Below are 20818 nucleotides of genomic sequence, written 5' to 3'. Positions count from 1 at the left end.
TCAGCATTTTTATTCCATATAGTGTCAAAACATTCTGAACCATATGTTCATGGGTTTGAATGGAACTGATTGCTTTAGTCACAGGCGCATTCACCTACATGGCACACTTTCACCTACTCTGTGTATGGAGCTGATTGATAATCAGGACCGGTTTGTCTCGGCACCGGAGAATTGGCCTGAAGCATTTGATCATTAGCTCTTAAAAGGCTTGCAGTAAAGGCAGTGGGAAGATTCAGGGGTTGTATGGAGAACAGCACTGTTTTAAGTCATCCTCTTAAGCACAGTGTCCCATGTGACTGACGCAATCTCCACTGTGCTGCTGTAACAATATAAACTTACACACGCGCACGCACACACACACACACACACCCAGTCACTTGTTATATTACTGCTTTTATGGCCGTCTTACTATTTTATAAAGCGTTTGTGAGTCAGTGCACTACTACTAATCTCTTTTGTCCTTGTACATGCTCATATTTCTGATAGCTCTGTTTGTGTCCTGTATTTGAAGGAAAATGGAAGTTGAGGTTGAATTTGAAAAAAAATTATTTCTGTGTGTGTGTGTGTACTGCTGCAGCACCAGCTTTTGCATGGTTCTGTGTGTAAGAGCGTGCACGAGTTGATGTGCATACACAAACATACACACTCCCGCCTCCTTCAGCTCCACTCCCCTAAGCCTGTCTCTCGCACTGCTTTGGTGCTAGAAGTCACCTCCTCTGCCTTCCTTCACAGGCAGGTGCACAACAAGAGCACTACTCCGATCCATGCGGCACACAGCAGGCTCAAATATTTTTTCAGGCGAAGAAGAAAGGAAGAGAGGAAGATTAAAAACAGCCCTGTGAAGTGGAGAGCTGAGGTGCCTCCTGAGGATTCCTGGCATAATAATTTAAATGATCAAATGATCCAGAGGAGACTTGTTAGTGCAGAAACAGCCTCCTAGTTGGCCCCATGGGCCTCACGCTGAGCCACATGCATTGCAAAACAGCTCCTCTGTTGTGCTACAGAATTTCACCATTTTTTTTACATGCTACTTCTTTTTCAATGATTTTTGAAATTCCCCAAAAGTGTTGGATTTGTCTAGATAAGTATTTGTGAGTGACTTGAGGAGCCAAGGTTGTTGGTGTCAATGGTTTCCTTTAAAACACAAAATATTTAAATTGCATACTGTATTAAAAATGTATTATGAAAAACGGAGCATGTAGTAGAGACTAGAAAGTGTTTACCAACTTTTTTCTCTCATTTTTTCTGGTCTGTGTGTGTGTGTGTGTGTGTGTGTGTGTGTGTGTGTGTGTGTGTGTGTGTGTGTGTGTCAGACCCCGCTCCGGTGCTGGAAGCCTCCTACTCACTGGAGGAACGTCTCACCCAGCTGCAAAGCTCTTCTCCAGACAGTGAGCTTCTGGTCAGAGAGATCTCGGGCCACTGGAGGAGACACCTGGAGTGCCTTAACAGTGCAGGTCAGCTTTCTATTTTCCATTCCACTAGTCCCACAAAAATGTGACTTAGCATTCTAAAAAAAAAACTGTACAAATATTTTATACAGCCCAGAGGTTGAATAGCTCATGCAGGTTTTTTTTTTGCTTACAAAAGAAAAAATACTTTAGGCAACCTTTTCTACATCAAGTTGACACTTTTTATTAAAAGGTTTGCACTGTATTGGATTCAGGCCTAGTCCATCAAACTCCTATTACAGGTAGTTTTTTTAAAACATATGCTGACAAAAATACATCACTAATTTGTTTTAGGACTGAACTGTGCTTAACAAAATAGGTTTAGGTACTGCTGTACTATTTCACTGCATTAACCTTCAGAGCTTCTCATTTGTGTGTTAACATTTAATAGCACAGTTTGTAACTTTTGGGAAGTTTGTGACCTCTTGGCTACGACAGTTCTTATAAGCATCTTATTTCGTTCCCCAATTCAAGGAGTTGTCAAGAAATGTTGGAAAAATGTATTTTAATTAGTAAATTGTGTAATCAGTCTGATGATCTTATAGTCCCTTCTGTAATCTGCAGTATATTGGTGGAAACATGTCTCATTATAGGTACTAGGTAAATAATTATACTTCATGCTAGCTACAGTATGGGAGTGGGCAAACACTCATAGAATGATTAACCTCTTGTAAGTAAAAAAAAAAGTTAAACAGTATGTCCACAGATAACTAGCTAGAAAGACTTTAAGAGGATTTAAAAAACATAAAAGCTAAAGTAAAAGTAAAGTAAATTCCAAGTGTTAAATTTACATTTACAATCAAAAGATGCCCTTTATAAATATAAAAAAATTGTGTTTTAACGTCAAGTTGCAATTTGTCAAAATTCTTGTTAGCTAGAAAACATCTTAAAAACATGCCTACCCAGTTCTGGAAAAAGATTTTTGGACCGATGAACCCAAAAACAATAAGAGTACCAGAATAATGAGAATAGAAGAGTATGGAGAATGAAAGGAAGGGCTTATGAAGTGACTGCTGATAGATGTAGCAGGATGAATTCAGCTATACTTTCTGTTTAGATTCAGTCAAATGCTGTAAACTCATAGGATGCTCTTCACAGTACAGAGGAATAATAACCCAATGACATACAGCGAGTGCAACCCAAGAGCTTCTTAAGGCAATGGAATGGTCTCTGACCTCAACCCAATTGAAGAATATTTTTTCAAAGGCAGAAAGACTTACAAACATGCATCAACTGAAGACATATGCGTATGAGGAAGCATTTGATAATATCCATAGTGTCAAACATCACGCAGTCATTGACTGAAAAGTTTTTGAATGCAAGGTTTATAATTCTTTTTTTTTATTTTTTATTAGGTTAGCTTGTGTAGTTACCTTTGAGCATGTGTAAACGGTGGCACTGTGTAACAATAGCTGAAATTTCTAAATGGTTATAATAAATGAACTGCTAATATGGTATTGGAATAAATTTCTTTGATGCCAAAGAAAATTCTGTTTATTTATAATGTACATTATTTTTGTCTTGGTCTTTTTGACAGAAAGTGTAGAAAAAAGCCCAATAAGCATACAGAGAGTAGAGGTGACAGAAGAACTGCCCCATATGATGACCCCAAACAGCACACAGAGCCTCCAAGATGGTGGCTTACCCCTTCACAACCACCAGGGCCTGGAGGAAAGGTATCCAAAATGACAAAAATGTTATTAATCCTGTGCTGGACCTCTTACAACCACATAGAAAAAAAAATCTATTTCTGTTAATTTGTGTACTATGTTTTGTCATTTAGAGTTGTATTTATTGAGTAGTTGGATTTTTAACTAAATTTACTAAAATTGTAAAAGGTAAAAAGTTTTTTTGTGTAGAACTGTCTTCAAAGCAAGACAATTTGAGGGTTTATTCTTCGTTTTTAGATCCTGGAATAAAGGAATTAATTCAAATCAAGGCATTGAACAATATAGCTTTTACAATTAGCTAACCACATAAACAGTTTATCTGATTGTCTTCTACTTACTAGTAATAGATTCAAATAAGATTGCTATTTATACTACCCAACACTGCATAACGGATATTCTGGACTACATTAATGCATCATTAATGTGGATCATTAACTCACCCAGTTATATAATGCTGTATGTTCTAAAACATTATCATATTTGTGTAAAACATTTGTAATTAATGATATGGTGAGGATTGTTATGAGGAGATTTAACATTTTAGCATTTTTAATTTAGCAGATTAGCATGGATATTATTGTAGAAGTTAGCACACAAGACTTCAGGACAAAGGGCTTTTTGGTAAGATGACAAGCTGCATTTAGTTTTTTTTCCCCCTCTAACTGAAGTTAATAAAGGGCACTGGTGCTACTGGAATAACAGGAACATTGCACATATTTCTTAAATAAATATTAAATAAATGATTACATCAGTTCATAATTGATTTTCTTATATCTGCACACCAATACATGCTTTATTGCTTACTTATTTACATACACATTAAGAATACAGTGTAGACAATAGGAATACACTGGCATTTAGCCCTCTGGAATTGATTATTCGGAGAGTGTGAATTGTTTCACTAAGTGTGCAGAACAAAAATATACCTCAAATAATTTAAATCCATTTCACCGCTCTTCACATACAGCACATACAGCTGTTATAAATAGCCGTTAGTAAATCCTCATAAATGTAATGACTAGATCATTCAATAAAATATTTGCAAATAAAATATTTGCAGATGATAAGTTCCCTGCACTGGGGTATTTTTCTTTCTATAAAATAACTTTAATAACTTCCTGCTGCACCTTACACATAATTCAAAGTTAAATAGCAAGTATTAAAAAGTAAGGAACGGAGGTATGTTTCACATTATTGCTGTTCTACAATTTATTGCAAAACACTTTGTTTTCTTTTCAGAGAAGCTGATGAACCCGATGCTCTGTCGGTCAGATTGGCTCAGTCTGAAGATAGAATAAAAATTCTCCAGTCAGGTTAGCAGTCATTTAAACTGTGAACTGTACAAGACTTAAGCTTGATAATATGCAAAAGAGCAAGACATTAACTGTGTTCTGTTTATTCACAGCACTGAACAAAGCCCAGTCAGAGCTACAGGAGCTAAGGTGTAAATACTACAAGGAAATGGCTGCAAAGTAAGTTCTTAAATGTAGACTAGTTTTCTAAACTATTTCCCATTCCCTTTCATGCCTGCCGAGTGTGTGTGTGTTTCTATGCATACATTTGGGTCCAAAGGTCTGACACTAAATTACAAATCTATTAGTATGTCAAAAGAAATGTTGCACTTGTTTTACACAGATTTGTGGAGTAAATAGTTTGCTTAATTGTTTGTTTCCCATTGTTTAATTTAAATAAACTGATGGCTAACAGTACATTAATTGCTTCTGTTCATGGTACCTTGTTTGTGGGATGGATGTGATCAGTAGTTTTATAGGCATGCAATAGAAATCCTCTGGCATGCACCAGAAATCGAGATAATTTATACAAATGTTGCTATAAGGTTAAGAATTACATAGCATTACATAGTATTGCACAACTTTATACCTTACTATCTCATATTTATGAACATAAGAGAAATCCGAATCAAATCAATATTCTGTGTGACCAGCCAATGCTTGCAAAACAGCATACATTTTTCTAGGTACACTTGCACACAGTTTTTGGTCAGAATAACCTTGTATTCCTTTGCATGGACCTCAAATCCATGTCAGTTATATGTCCTCAAAAGCATAACAGAATCTTAGTTCTTAACTGTCAGCACGTTAATACCGCTTTAACGCAAATTCATTTTAACTGCACTAATTTTATTAGCGTGTGATTAATGCAGCACACATTTCTGTCTGACCAAGATGCAAAATTTAAACCTTCAACGCAAAACACATTTATTCACAACGTCCTTTTTTTTACTCAGATATGAAAAAATAATAAACTTACGTGAAAATGTTTTTTTACTCAATAGAAGGAGGATTATGAATGTGGTAAAGGAAGACATGCAGGTAGTTGGTTTGAAAGAGGCAGAAGTAGAGGACAGGGGGTATGGAGACGGATGATCCGCTGTTGGGACCCTTAATGGGAAAAGCATTTGTTTTACTGATGCCCCAAGTCTCAAATCAAGCACCAAAATCCGCCATGATGCACACGTCCGGCAATTTATAACGTTTGTGCAGAAACATAGAAAAAGTTCTGTTTGGTGTCCTGATGATTTACTCAATTTATAATAATTGTTTTAAAATGATTACAAGAATAATTTTTCTTCATGCTCTATGTTGAGTTGGGTTTCACTAATAATAAACATACTTTTGCATTAAGCTTTAATATTTGTCCATGCTTATGTTGATTCGAGCATAAAATTGTACGATTATGTTGCGATAATTGAATTACCTCTTAATGACAATGACAATCATGCAATTAATCACGATTCATTATTTTAATCAATTGACGGCCCTACTGTCTTCTAACCTTTGCAAATAATCAAATTCTGTTCTTTAGTTATTTTTCCTCAGCCCAAACACTACACCAGGCATGAAATTATGATATTATAATATTATGAGCGGTTAAGTGAATAACAATAATTATCTCTTCATCATGGCACCTGTTAGTGGTTGGATATATTAGGCAGAAAGTTAACATTTTGTTGTCAAAGTTGATGTGTTAAAAGCAGGAAAAATGGGCAAGCGTAAGGATTTAAGGGCATTTGACAAGGACCAAATTATGATGGCTAGATGACTGGGTCAGAGCATCTTCAAAACTGCAGCTCTTATGGGGTGTTTCCCGGTCTGCAGTGGTCAGTACCTATTAAAAGTGGTCCAAGGAAGGTACAGTGGTGAACTGGCAACAGGGTCATGGGCGACCAAGGCTCATTAATGCATGTGGGGAGTGAAGGCTGGTCCGTGTGGTCCGATCCAACAGACAAGCTCCTGTATCTCAAATTGTTGAAGTTAGTGGGTCAACGGGACTGTCTTGGCAGCAAAAGGGGGACCAACGCAATATTAGGGAGGTGGTTTGGCAGTTGTCTGGTCTGTGTATATTGACAAGATTTTGTGGACACCTGACCATATAATTCGTATGTGCTTTTTGAACATTCCATTCACATACCCTTCACTTTTCTGGATGATGAGTGCTGTTTCACTAGAATTTGGAGTGTAGTTGTGAAGATTTTGGCTCATTTAGCCAAAAGGCCATTAGCAAATTCAGCTACTGATGTAGGAGGCCTGGGGTGCAGTCAGCAGTTCAGTTCGTCCCAAACATCCCAGATTATGTTCAGAGCTCAGTAGTAGGCCACTCTAGATCTTTTACTTCAACCCATGTAAACCAGATCTTCATGGAACTCGCATTGTGCAAAGGGACATTGGAATGGAACAGGTTTGGGTCTCCTAGTTCAAGTGAAGAGAAAATGTATTATTACCACATCCAAAGACATGCTGTACAATTGTGTGCCTCCAACATTTTGGTAAAAGTTTGGTGAACAAACGCATATGGCTTGAAAAGTCAGGTGTCCCAATACTTTTGTAGCAGTTGCTCTGAATATTTTTCATGTGGTCCATTCTCAGCTAATGTAATTGCTTTGAGTATAAATAAGAGTTCTTGACTGAATCGTGCAGGTAATATAAGCAATTTCAGTTTGTTCTTGTTGCTTTGAGAAACCTTAAGAAAGACCGCTCTGTTAAATTAGAAATCGGGTTTAATATCGTCATCTACTGTAACACACAGTCTCCGGTGTGCACTTTGAATGAGCCTGAAACTTGTGCCGTTCAGTGGGGATTAGGGAAAGTCTTGAATGCTCAACTACAGGAGTTTTTTCCCCTGGAAATTTTAGATATAAAGCACAGTTTCCATTTGGTGAATTTTGAATACTTTCTTTCTTCTCTCTGTAATGTGAGGATTTCTCTTTCTCTACTGAAGTGCTTCTGTTTTTGGCTGCCATCCTGCTGCTACATACAGTATAAATGAGTGATCTCAGCACTCATCCTGATAGTTTAAGGAATTCATTAGCATAGACACTTATTTACTCTTCACTTATTTATGACTGATGTGGTATTTAATAAGTAGCGTGGAGTCTTTTGTGAAGAATATCTTTCTGGCCTTGCGCTTACATAAATGCATTTTCATTTTCATTAGTACAGACACTTATTTACTCAGAGACAGAGGGACAAAGTTGTACTTAATTGTAATTTAGTGTGAGATCGTGTCTTTTTAGTGTTCACTGTACAGCCTCTCAATGCACTTTCTCTGGAAGCAAATACACTCTAATATAGAGAGAATCTTTGTTTAGAGGAACCTCAGAGATTCATGTATTTAATCAAACTTTCAGCCTTCCTCATTATTCAGCCTCTCCACCTTTTGAAAATCAGCTCCCTGATGACTGAGAGGAAACTGTTGAACTTCAAACAAACCTTATGAATAATCTCCCCGAGACGCTATTCAAATGAGTGCTCTGATTGTTGGGAGTGTGTAGGCATGTTGAGATATGATGTCAAATAATATGCGATAGATGTGACTCATTCTGTTTTAATGATAGGTTGCCTTGTCTTCTTTTTTTCCCCCCCACCCAGATTTTACAGACTTTGTAATACTCGTAACATCTTTGTGGGAGTTAATAATTTGGCTGTTGTTTGGTGAACTGTTAGGAATGCAAAATATTGATAATGTGACCAAAGCAGTTATGAGTGTGTGTATCTAATGTAACTATACAAAATATAAAAGATGGTTCATCAGAAGCCGTACAAATGGTCAGTATTGACGTTATCCTACTGAGTATTTTAATAGTAAGTGTGTATTATGTCTTTCAGAGCAGAGGAACTGGCACAGCTCAAGACAAATCTGGAAAAGGCCAACCAGGTGAGCACAAGGCTTTTCATTCTATTATTAATTTTGAGGATCCTGCATTTGTTAAGGTAATCACCTTTTGTAATCAAGCCTCAGGATTAATTAGACGCCCCTGTGGCCTCTCTTCCTCTTACCACCCGCCCTCTACCCTCCGCTTTCTCAGGGCTTCATGATTAGCCATCTGCAGGTAGCAGAGGGCCACGAGACAGCACAGAGCGATGGCTGCTGAGAGAGAAGCGTGATATGTCTGTTAGTTACCTCGTCGTACTGATTGCTTCCACTTTTTCCCCCTTTCTCTCCGCCATGATTTTCCATTCTCTCTATCCTCTCCCTTCGCCAGCAGCTTTTAGATAAATGTTCGGAAAATGAGTCATTAATTAGCAGGCAGAGTGTGACTGTGCAGGGTAACAGTTTGGGAAGGAAAGTGTCTGCAAGTAAACATCCACCTCAGCAGAATGGAGTAGAAAGAGAGTGCGTGGGAGAGAGATGCTTTATTTTGGGTTCTCCCTGTATGTAACTCTCTTGACTGACCTTTGAGATTTTGATCTACTCATTTATTTGTTTTATAGTTTGTGTGCTTGTTTTAAACCTATACTGAGAAATCTAAGGGCATTTCGGTTTTAGCATAGTTTGTAGATGTTTTTCTGTGCTCTTATTGCACAGGTGATGTTAACAGCAGAATTGTGTGTGTTTGATGGCAGAGAGCAGATTTGGCCCAGAGGGAGGTGGATCGACTGAGGAACCAGCTAACCAGCAGTCACGGCATTTCGAAAGGGAGTGACGAGGGCCCCAGTGAGGTACAAATGATTCCCTACTGTCACCAAAACTTTTAAGATTAAAGAGAAACGACTCACTTTACCACAAAGTCATCCCAAGGCTCAGGAGTCACACTCGTACAAAAAAGAGTCAGTTATCCATACTGTTGGTGCCACAAATCAAATCCTTCGTGCTTCTGGCTCCTCATTAGCAAGACTTTGAAGTAATATGATTATAGGAAAGCGGAGAGGATGGCAGGCATTTTGAAGTTGAAACAGGATTTTCATGTTTTTTTTCTTCTCCTTCACTACTTTGCTTCTCTGCTGTGGTGCCCCTCTCAGGGGAAAGGAGGAAAGGATGAGAAGGACAAGTGCTCACCATCACGACTGGAAGCAGTTCTCTTCTCCAAAGACAGAGAAATTCTTCGCCTGCTTGAAAATGTCCAGAGGTTGCAGTTCACTCTCCAGGAAGTGCAGGACTCCTCAGCAAGCCAGCTGGCAGATCTTGAAAACCAACTTGTGTATAAGACAGAGGCTATTGAAGTAAGTGTGGTAGAAATGATTTGAACATGTAGACGCTGTACAGTTTTCCAGCTACAGACCTGTATGCCGCTCTCTTCTGCACAAACCAGACTATACATTTTTAATGGGTGTGTAAGAACATAACACCATGTAGTTGTGTATGGTGTAGGTTTAGGGGTTGTGTAATTACTGACTGTGGAATTGAATTGAGACAAACTTTGTGTTTTTAATATTGCTTTATCTGCTAGTTGGTGTATTAGTTTTATGTATTTAGATTAGATAGAAAGACTAATTCAGCCAGACATTTATTCACTATATAATTTTACAGTTTATAACAAAAATGCTTGTTTTATTTTTTCAGAAATTAGAAGTTAAACTGCAGTCTCAATTGGACTATGAAGAAATTAAAACTGAACTCCGGTAAAAAAAAAAAAAAAACCAACAACTCTCTTTTCAATAAAGTGTATTGACTGTGTCTTTTTGCTAATTAGGACAGCCTTGACTTTCTCTTTCTCCCCCTACAGCATTCTTAAAGCAATGAAAGTGACATCGGCAAATGGGAGTTCTTCCCAGGTGAGAAAAATGGTTTTAAGATTTGTGAGCTTTCATTGCTGATGGTTCATTTCCCTCGGAGTTAAGCATCATATTGACATATTTGCCACCACCTAAAAAGCAGATAAATTACTTTACTTTTCCACTTTGTTTTTCGTTCTATAGTTTGGTTTTGTCAATGAGGAAACTAATTTCAATGACCAAGCTACCTCACTAGCTATCATATATATAATGCTATCCACTGTCACTAATTCATCTTTTTTGTTTAGTTAAACTATTTTTTGACATGTGTGTGCGTACAGGACTCTGACAAGGTTGCAGAGGCTTTGTTGCTTGACAAACAGACTTTTCTACACTCCAACAAATTTCTGACAGACAAAGTCAGAGTCCAGCAGAGTCCTGGTAAGATGAAATTTGTTTTTGAAAACATTTGTAGTTTTTCCACAACATTGATGCAGCACACAAATGAGTAAGACCTTTCTTAAAGACTTCATTCATGCAGCAAAGATTATTTTGTGTGTCCATTCAGATGAAGACCAGTCAGATGGTTCTAGTAGAGATTTGGGGCGCCCAATGAGCTCATACTCCTCCCCTCCAGGAGCATTACCACTAGATGGCCGTTCCTCCTCCAGTCCGGGTCCACCCAATCTTGATGGGACTCATGTGACCCATGACCTCCCACGATCCTTTTCTGCATCACCCTTCTCCAGTGAGAAACATGCTACAGGGCCTCTCTTGCAGAAGCAGCTCCTCTCTCCGCACTTTAAGAAGGATGGTGCCTCACTCATGGCCTTCCCTACTGCTTTGTTTGCTGCAAAAGCTGCCCTCATGTCAGTCAATCCAGGCGCTTCAGGGACCTCTGGGATGGAAGCCGGCTTAGTTAGTGACCAGTCAGAGTGTGGGAGTTCAGGAGGAGGAGACGAGGACCAGCTAGACACAGCAGAGATAGCCTACCAAGTGAAAGAGCAGCTTCTCAAACATAACATCGGCCAGCGGGTGTTTGGACACTATGTGTTGGGCCTCTCCCAAGGCTCAGTCAGTGAGATTCTGGCTCGGCCCAAACCATGGAGGAAGCTGACAGTCAAAGGCAAAGAGCCCTTCATCAAGATGAAGCAGTTTCTATCTGATGAACAGAACATACTGGCCTTACGCACCATTCAAGTTCGCCAGAGAGGTATGTCTCAGACATTATTTGTCCTATAGCCAGGAAGACGGGAATGAGCTTAAACCCTGATGACACAGTCATCTGTAGCTGGGAGTCATGGGAGCAATGTTAAATGTACTCCTGGGGAGGGAGCAATGCAGTTTAACAAAAACCAAAGACCCATTAGCCAATCTTAGGCATCCATAAGTTCATGTACATGGACAAGGTGCAGGTAGTGAGTTTGTTATGCTGCTTGTAATGAAGAAACTTGTGTTGGCCCTCACCCTCCTCAGTTGGTAGCTATCAGATGGCAGGGAAGAGCTGGTGGGAATTGGCAGGTGATTAAATTGTGGGGTTAAATATAGTTCTAAAACAGCAACAAAACATTTCTGATTTTCCAGTAAATTAGATAACTGAAATATTGACAATAAAAATGGTTCAGTTCGATTAAAATGATTTAATTCCTATTGTCGGAAAATAATTAAAAAGAAACACATTTTGTAATTTTTTTCGTTCGTGGCTCAGCCCTTTGTGGAACTGACACATCAGATTAAACAATTTAATTATTTCTATTTTGTTAACACCATGTTGTGTTTGACAACAAAAGCACAGACAACAAGATTATCTCATGGTTTTATAGTTATTTCTTTCGTTTTGTGGTTGTTGTTAATGTTAATGTTTCTATGTATTGTGTGACCCTGTATGCAAACTCACCACCATATAACAGTGTTTCTACCAATGCTTACAAATACCTTTAGGTTTTTATTTAGACCAAAACAGTACAACTGGTTACTGGACCTGTAGTCAACAGCAAAGCACAGTTGAGTTATTCTGCTGAGGAGATCTTATGGATGAGGTCCTATTGGATACAACAATCCAGATTTTTCATATTGTAATTTTTGTACTTCTTATATTTTTAAGTGCAACACTGTGATCATATATATATATATATATATATATATATATATATATATATATATATATATATATATATATATATATATATAATATATAATAATAATAATAATTTATTATTATTATTATTATTATTATTATTATTATTATTATCATTAACCTATACTGTACATTTCACATAAGAGCAACACATCTTTCTGCCATGTTATAATGTTTAAAACAACCTTAAAATATATGAAGAAGAAGAATGGTATTGCCTTCTCTATGAAGAATATGGTATTTTGTATCATGCTGCATGTTTTATATTGTAAAATGTTATACTGAAATGTCAGACGTAAATTGTGTTAGGGGAATAAAATGTAAACATAATATCAGCCTTACTTATCTAATGAACTGTTTTTTTGCCAGCGCAATTCTTAATATCTAAACATTTAAAATATAGTTGCAATGCTTCCTTTTCCTATATTTATAGATGCGTTTATAGACTCTTGATTGTTTTTCGAAATGGGAGCTACCTCAGGCTTACTACATGCAATGGTCACAAATGCCGTTGCTCTAGAAGTCAAGAGGAAAACTTTGGAACTTTTAGAGCCCCAGAAACCCAAACCTAATTTGTTGTTAAAAAAGATAAAAAAACATAAAGACAGGAGAGCTGTCTGTGGTAGAATGCGTCATTTTGAAGTGGAGAAAAAAGAAACAATTGATCAGAAAGATCCAAGCATTGGGCAAAGCCAATACAGCAATTAAGAATAAACCCCCAAAGAAAGAATATACTTGTGTGCTATTAACTAGACACCAGACACTGGTGCCACTGGTGTACAAACAACAACCACCCCCCCCACTGCCAAAATAACACCGTAGTGCTTTTTCTCTCTCATATACAATCTCTCATTCCCATTCTGTCTTACATTCTGTGCAGGGAGTATCACTCCTCGAATCCGAACTCCTGAAACTGGGTCAGATGACGCCATTAAGAACATTCTGGAACAGGCTAAGAAAGAGATCCAGTCCCAGCGAGGAGGTAGGGAGCTTTTCAAGACATGGATTAAGCTCTGTTCTCCACTAAAATGAAAATAAAACTTGCTGGTTGATAAATATGCAAAGCCACATAGAAAGAAAAATGGTTCATATGAAAATATGCTGTCATTTCTGTACAGTGTTTATGATTGGAAACAGGTTTTAAAACATCTACAAAAAAGATATGGGTTTTTTTTGTTTTCTAACTTAGTCTTCTGTAAATGCATCGAAATGGCAATCACTTTTGTTTTTGCAATACATTTAAAGTCATAAAAAATAATAATATGAGATAATAGGCTACAATTTTAGCTTACTTTAAAATATATATATATTACATTCATTCTTTTAACAATATAACATGGCACCTTTTGTATTGATCGCACCCATTTTCAAGTGATCAAACAAACAAATGCTGTAAGCAGAAATGAAGTGAAGTTAAATACTTGGACACTGATCAGGCCCACCCCAAATAAAAAAAAAAGTGGAAGGTTTTAGGCTGGCTAAGCCAATCACCAAACTTTCACCATCTGTAGAGAAGACTGAAGGGAGAACCCCTGCCTAAAAAAACACCATCAACTAAAAGTAAGAATACACCAGTTTAGTAACGTCACTGGCTTGATGCAGTTAATGCAAAGGATATAAAGCTTAATATCAGATGTTCAAAGTTAAATGCATAAATCAGGAAATAAGTGTCTAATATTCATATTTTGAGCTCAAACTCAGTGTATAAGGCCTGTATAGCAAAAAAAAACTTAATCCATTGACTTTGTATAACCTGGCTACAACAGACTGGGACATAGCAATAAATTAGAAAGGGATTGTTTTCTCCAGACACTTTGACTCCTTAACTCCTGACTCCTGTAACAATGGTGAACTGCCAAATGTGCAAAGCTACATTTAATTTCAGATGTAATGGGAGGACATTTGGTACATTGACACTAAGCTTGTGCAATATTTACTTTTGAGTGAGGTAATCATGCAGAACCCATAGACGAAAATAGACAATAAATTGATAGAAAATAAACATTTACAGCATGTCAGGTTTAAGGAGAGTAGAGGAGGGCATTATATTATTACCAATTGTGCAGTTCTAACTGTCTGCCAGCAGCTATAATCATGACAATCAGTTGGTGGATTCTTTCAATGATTTTGCAGTAATGCACAAAGAAATAGCAGTACATTTTCTATATAATCTTATACTGTTTGTATATATTTCCTTAAGCATTGCCAATCATTATTCAGTAATTTTTAAGTGGTGGATCTAACACAATGCTGGAGGCACAATTAATGTAGTTTTTTTAATGGGCAAAAATGAATTTTGTCCCCATTATGTCCATATGAGAATCTGTACTAATCGCCACTTTTAACAGTGCACCTCTGCATGGACACCGTGGAATACAAAACCCACATGCCATGTTCATTGTACATTCACAGTCACCCGACTGCTGATTATCAACACTGTGTCACAATTACCCACTGTACACACACACCACACACACACACACACCCTCACTTTACTTTTACAACATATTCGTTCAGCTCCACTGTATGTAGTCCCCTTATATTGCAAACTTTCTATTCCTGTTTCTTGTTTGTGGATTTAACTGGATGTTTTGCCTTGATCTTGGCTTATCTCCTATTATTTGGAAGTCCCATGCAAAATGTGGTCTACAGGTTTGCTAATATAATGCAATCAGAGTAAATGTCAGTAAATATAGTAGCTGGAAATTATTATACAGTAAAAAGGACAATAAGGCATGTCATTACACAAGCCTAATGTACAACCTACTACTGATGTGATTACTACTGATTACTACTGATGTGGCCTATTCTGCTTCAGTTCTCTAGTTCGGTCTTTCTTATGGTTCTGGTTCTCTCAATGATCAAGGTCTTCTACAGTTCATCCACATTCACAGCGCTTACATTTTTCCACATTCTGTAACAGCTTTATTCCAAAATGTATTAAATTAATTATTTTTCTCAAAATTCTACAAACAAAACCCCATGATGACAATTTTTTGCAAATTTATAAAAAGAAACAAGAAACAAAACCAAAATATCACCTGAAGGACTCTCAGACCATGAGAAACAAACAGTTGCAATGAATATGACAGGTAATAGTTGTCCAAAGAGCTTCCAACCTTCCTAGACCTGCCTAATGAACATAACATAATTTTCATTGAACTGGTCAATAATTTTAACTATATATTTATATTACCAGTAATGTGAATTCTTTTTTTGTTGTATATATAATTCACATGGTGTATAATAAATTGATGATTTATTTTGTTTTGGATTCTTAAGATGTATTATTACATCTGTGAAGACTGGCTGTTTGAAAGAGGATCATTGTAAGGAAAACTCATTGCTGCCAGCACTGGCTATGTACTTCTTAGAATAGACAGAAATACTACAGTACTATATTCAATCGCATTAAACATGCTATTTAAGGACTGAGCTGAATTTACAAACGTTTTATGTACTAATCATCTATGAGGCACTATCAAGACCTCGAGCAACTCTTTCATTTTTTTGTATATATAAACATCACTTTATTATGTACAGTATAATGCTAATTTTTGACAAAGCAATTGAATACTCTTAAAATGCATTTTAATACCTTTTTTAAATTTTCTTTTTTTAGATCAAATCCACTTTCATATAATATACAGAGAATAGTGATATAAGCAACAGTAAAACAACACATGAATGGCAACATTAAGTTTGACACTTAAATCCTAATTGTATGCAAGCAGGACTTTTAGATAATACTTCAGTTTCATTCTAGACTTCTTCAACACTTCAATAAATGCTTGGCATTTGAACCCTACTGTAAATTATTAATGATTCTTCTGCGTTTCTGCATTATAGGTGATGGTAAGTCCTCTCTGGGATCTTCTACCGGGCGCAGCAGCAGTAGTGGAGGCAGTAATTCAGACGAGACTATTAAGAGCATCTTGGAGCAGGCACGGCGAGAGATGCAGGCACAACAGCAAGCCCTGTTTGAGTTGGAGGCCAGCAGCCAGAGTCTGTGTTCTCAGGAGTCCCACAAGACCCTTCCTGGTCCTATGCCCACTTACATCAAGCAAGAAGAGGGTAGTGTCATGCCCTTGTGTCCATCAAACCCCATCAGCAGCCCCCAGACCCCTCTCAGCGTTCTGTCTCCTGCTGCTTTTGTCCAAAACATTATTCGTAAGGTGAAGTCAGAAATCGGCGAGGCTGGAACCTACTTTGACCAGCACTGGTCTCGTCCCTTCACCTCTGTCTCTCCCTCGCTCTCCTCTTCCTCCTCCTCTGTGCCCTCCACAGTGCCCCGGGCCTGGAACACAGAATGCCCTCCGGGCACAGAGGAAGGGCCAGGCACTGAGGAGGATGAACCTCCACCAAGCCGTCCTGTGAAAGTGGAGCCAGAATCGTGTGTAAGTGGGGATCAGACTGCATGTGGAGGAGCACGGATGAGCTACTATCCCTCCTACATTCCTCGTACTTTGAAGCCCACTGTGCCACCGCTCACCCCTGAGCAGTATGAGATGTATATGTATCGTGAGGTGGATACCTTAGAACTTACACGCCAGGTCAAGGAGAAGCTGGCGAAGAATGGCATTTGTCAGCGAATTTTTGGAGAGAAGGTACGCGTTTGATCGGAATATGCTTTCAGGTCAGGTTGTTGAAGAGGACAGAGAAAAACTTAGGAGAAGAAATTGTGGAGTGGTTTTCTAAAGTGCTGGAACAATAGTATCGCTATATGTAATTGCAGTCTTCCGTATTTTTATAATGTGTTTTTTCTGACCTAATATCAGGTGTATTCCCAGTCCTTTATGTACCAGTTATTAAAAGACTTTCTGAAACAGGTTGTGAATATTAACAGGCCACCTGAACCATCAAGTCTAATTGCTTAACCAGTTTTTTATTGCTTTGAAGCTTTTAATACTCTTGCAGTGTACATGTTTTCATAATTCTGTTTTTTAAATCCCACACATCGCTGAAACATTATAAGCACACTATAAAAAATAGGTAAGATAATAGAAACACATAAACACACACTTAAGAGTGCATGTAAAACAGATACAAATCAATTATTACAAAACATTATTGCCAAAACTTCTTAAATATTCACCCAGTTGTTTTTTAATTCATTTATTTTTATTACTTTCCAAGCTGGTAAGTTGTACTTTGCTCCCACCATGTGGTGGGCTGATGTTTCACTTTAACTGGTGTATTAGCTGATTTCTATTAAGAAGATCAAAGTTCAAAGAAGAAAGTTTAAGAAGATAAAAGTCTGAATACCAACATTTACCTTTTAGTTCTTTTGTTGAAAAAAAATCATAAATGCTGTGATTGGCTCCTGCAGGTACTGGGCCTTTCTCAGGGTAGCGTGAGTGACATGCTGTCTAGACCCAAACCCTGGAGCAAGCTCACACAAAAGGGGCGAGAGCCATTTATTCGCATGCAGCTGTGGCTGCTGGACCAGTTAGGACAGAGCCTCAATCAGCAGTCCAACCACAGCCATAACCACGGTGAGTTACATTCTTTATAGAAGCCTATGAATCAGGTGGTTATTTGTTTGTAACAAATATTTTTTTTCCAAAAAAAAAAAAGTTTCAATTTATTGATGCTTTAATTGGCCTCTGAAGCAAATCTTGTATTTCATATTTAAAGCAAATTATTAAGAACTAATGGTTGATCTTTCTCTGAAACTCTCCTCAGACAAAAGTCCAGTGACATCTCACTCTTCACCATCACCTCCACTCAGCCCAGAGGACAGCCAGCCCAGTATGCCACTGGAGCCAGTGAGTTTGGTGCTGGAGAGCAGTAAGGAGAACCAGCACCCTCACCCACAGCACACAGAACCTCACAGAGTGAATGGCACAGCAGGCACATTGGCACTTCAGCAACCTCACATTCCATTAGGTATTCAGGAGATGGTGGCCATGTCACCTGAGCTTGACACATATGCTATAACCAAGCGGGTCAAAGAGGTGCTCACTGACAACAACCTAGGTAATTTGAACATCTTATTATTATAAGTACTTTAATATGGAACATAAATATATGAGGTTTTTGTAATGGTTGCTACATGTTGATTTGTGTAATTTTTAGGCCAGCGACTGTTTGGGGAGAGTATCTTAGGCCTTACACAAGGCTCTGTGTCAGACTTGCTATCGAGGCCCAAACCGTGGCATAAGCTGAGTCTAAAAGGCAGAGAGCCATTTGTGCGCATGCAGCTATGGTTAAATGACCCACACAATGTGGACAAACTGAGAGATATGAAGAAGATGGAGAAAAAAGGTAAACTAATGGGACATACTAAAGAATTTCACACATCGACTCATGAGTACGTACTGTACAACATTAGTATACATTTACTGAGGACTTTATTTGAAACATAATGCTAACACTGGGTAGGGCCTGACTTTTTTTTAAAACAGAGCGAGTTCACAAAATGTTGGAAGCATGCCTTTGAGCATACTCTGAAGAATTGCTGTCATGTTCATAAACTCATTGTCATGATGTTTGAGAAATTATGGGACATGGTGCATTATAATGCTGAACACAGCTATGAACAAACACACATTCTCTCAAATAATCTGTGGCATGCCTGCGATGATGATTGATTGGTATTAATGGTCCCAATGTGTGAAAAGAAAACATCACACTATTAAAGCACCTCCACCCACCTGGACTACTGACACAAGACAGGTTGGCTCTATGGTCCATGGTCAAATTCTGAGTGACTACCTGTGTGCCTCAGCAGAAATCAGTCCAGGCCATGTTTTTTATTCAAGTGTACAGTCTTGGTAGGACTCTGCCCACTGCAGCATCCGCTTGCTTGGTTCTTGGCAGCTGTTGTGGCCTATCCACAGGTTCAATGTTTAATATGGTCTCAGATGCTTTTATGCTCGTCACAGACAAGTCATAGAAATACTCAAACCGTCCTCAACCATTCTGGCAACCGGTCTGGCAAACCTGCAAGTATTTAAATGTGTAATAAAGTAATAATTTCCATAAAAATATTTATTTGCACTATTGCCAAACAGTGAATCTAAAATAAAAAATGTTTGGCTTAGAAATTAAATCAGGATCAGCTCTCCCCTTTTCCTAATAAAGAAAAACTTTAATACAAAAGATAACTTACGGCTTTCTTTTTGTTTTCATTGCAATTTACATTTTCCCCACAGGAATTAAAGAATTCTAAAATTAACATGTGCTAAATTTTAAGACAGTCACTGATTTAATGATTTACTTCTACATTTACAGCATACCTGAAGCGCAGATATGGCCTGTTGAGTCCCAGCTCAGACACTGACTCTCCAGGAGCACGTTCAGACTCCATTAGCCCTGGACTTTCCCAAATGGAGCTATGTTCATACGGCCAAGCCAAGAAGCCCAGAGTAGTGCTAAACACAGAGGAGAAAGAGGCTCTGAAGAAGGCATACCTGCAGGAGCCCTACCCCTCCCAACACACCATTGAGATGCTGGCCACACAACTCAATCTCAAGACCAACACTGTCATCAACTGGTTTCACAACTACAGGTTAGAAAGAAACTGTGATTTTCAAACACCTTTTCTTGTAAGATTAAAAGGTTTGTATGAATTGTACAGTGTAAACTATATACAGTAAAACCCTGTTGTACGAGCAACCTATAGTACGAGCAAACAGAGATACGAGCAAACTCGCTCGCAAAATTTTACCCTGTTTCACGAGCAAATTTCGAAAGCACGAGCAAACCCACGCTGCTGGTTCCTCGTTTTCGGCGGAGGGTCGCATCAGTCGCTTAGTTGATGACGTATCACTCACCTGAAGTTAATGTGACCTAATGATTGTTTTCTCTTTTCAAATGATCGGAGGGTGCATTTAAGGAGGAGAGCATGTGTGTGTGTGTGCATGCGTGCGTGTGCGCGCGCGCGCGCGCCAGAGACTTCTGCGTGGGGCACTAAGCAGACCGACACAAAAAAAACAAAACAAATAAAAGTGGCTCCCGTATTCATACGCTCTCCCACAGTAACTTTTTTTAGTTTTATATTTTTATTTCACTAGAAATCTTGAAAAATGTCTCCCAAGAAAATCAGTGATGGTGCTGTGAAAACGAAAGTAAATAGAATTACATGGAAAGCGAGGCGGTTATGAGCGTGGTGCGCGTCTCACACTCGCAATCAACCACTACCACATAAGTGTTAAATTATGTTTACATTACGGTAATTTGCGGTGTATTTGTTTTTAAAAATAGGCTACAAATACTTTTTAAGTGCAGAAATAAGCGATCGAATGAGGTCTCGGAACGGATTAATAACTTTTACATTCATTCCTATGGGGAAAATCAGTTCGAACATACGAGCAAATGGACACACGAGCAATTTTCAAGAACGAATTATGCTCGTACAACGGGGTTCCACTGTAGTAGTCTGTGCTGATTTTAGACCCATGGATGCTGTTCTGGCTCCACCTAGTGAACATTTTGGGGAAATACAAGAAAAGACAAGATAGAAAAGATATAGAGAATTAACCTTCCTAGAACCTTCCTACTGATTAACAATACTGTTATTCCCCATATATACAGATAAAATGCAGTTTAATGACTGTGCAAAAATCTTTTTAAAGACAAATAGGAAACCATTAACTGAAAATTCTG

General features: G+C 38.1%; 1 protein-coding gene across 4 annotated transcripts in view; it reads left to right on the top strand.

Annotated features, from left to right (window-relative positions):
• Window positions 1-20818, top strand: part of cux2b (cut-like homeobox 2b) — a 114368-nt gene that overhangs the window by 90023 nt on the left and 3527 nt on the right. For all 4 annotated transcript variants that reach the window (XM_046871924.1, XM_046871923.1, XM_046871925.1 and 1 more), the window contains exons 5-21: window positions 1314-1454; window positions 2986-3124; window positions 4358-4431; window positions 4524-4590; window positions 8245-8293; window positions 8983-9078; window positions 9379-9579; window positions 9920-9978; window positions 10083-10131; window positions 10413-10512; window positions 10640-11284; window positions 13089-13190; window positions 16058-16815; window positions 17538-17703; window positions 17894-18187; window positions 18287-18475; window positions 19445-19721. In XM_046871924.1, the coding sequence (XP_046727880.1) occupies window positions 1314-1454; window positions 2986-3124; window positions 4358-4431; window positions 4524-4590; window positions 8245-8293; window positions 8983-9078; window positions 9379-9579; window positions 9920-9978; window positions 10083-10131; window positions 10413-10512; window positions 10640-11284; window positions 13089-13190; window positions 16058-16815; window positions 17538-17703; window positions 17894-18187; window positions 18287-18475; window positions 19445-19721 (3406 nt within the window). The remainder of the gene's footprint in view (window positions 1-1313; window positions 1455-2985; window positions 3125-4357; window positions 4432-4523; window positions 4591-8244; window positions 8294-8982; window positions 9079-9378; window positions 9580-9919; window positions 9979-10082; window positions 10132-10412; window positions 10513-10639; window positions 11285-13088; window positions 13191-16057; window positions 16816-17537; window positions 17704-17893; window positions 18188-18286; window positions 18476-19444; window positions 19722-20818) is intronic.

This window comes from Silurus meridionalis, chromosome 17, assembly GCF_014805685.1.
Source record: "Silurus meridionalis isolate SWU-2019-XX chromosome 17, ASM1480568v1, whole genome shotgun sequence".
Taxonomy (NCBI): domain Eukaryota; kingdom Metazoa; phylum Chordata; class Actinopteri; order Siluriformes; family Siluridae; genus Silurus; species Silurus meridionalis.
The sequence above is the reverse complement of the archived record's forward strand: the minus strand, read 5'-3'. Positions and strand labels throughout refer to the sequence as shown.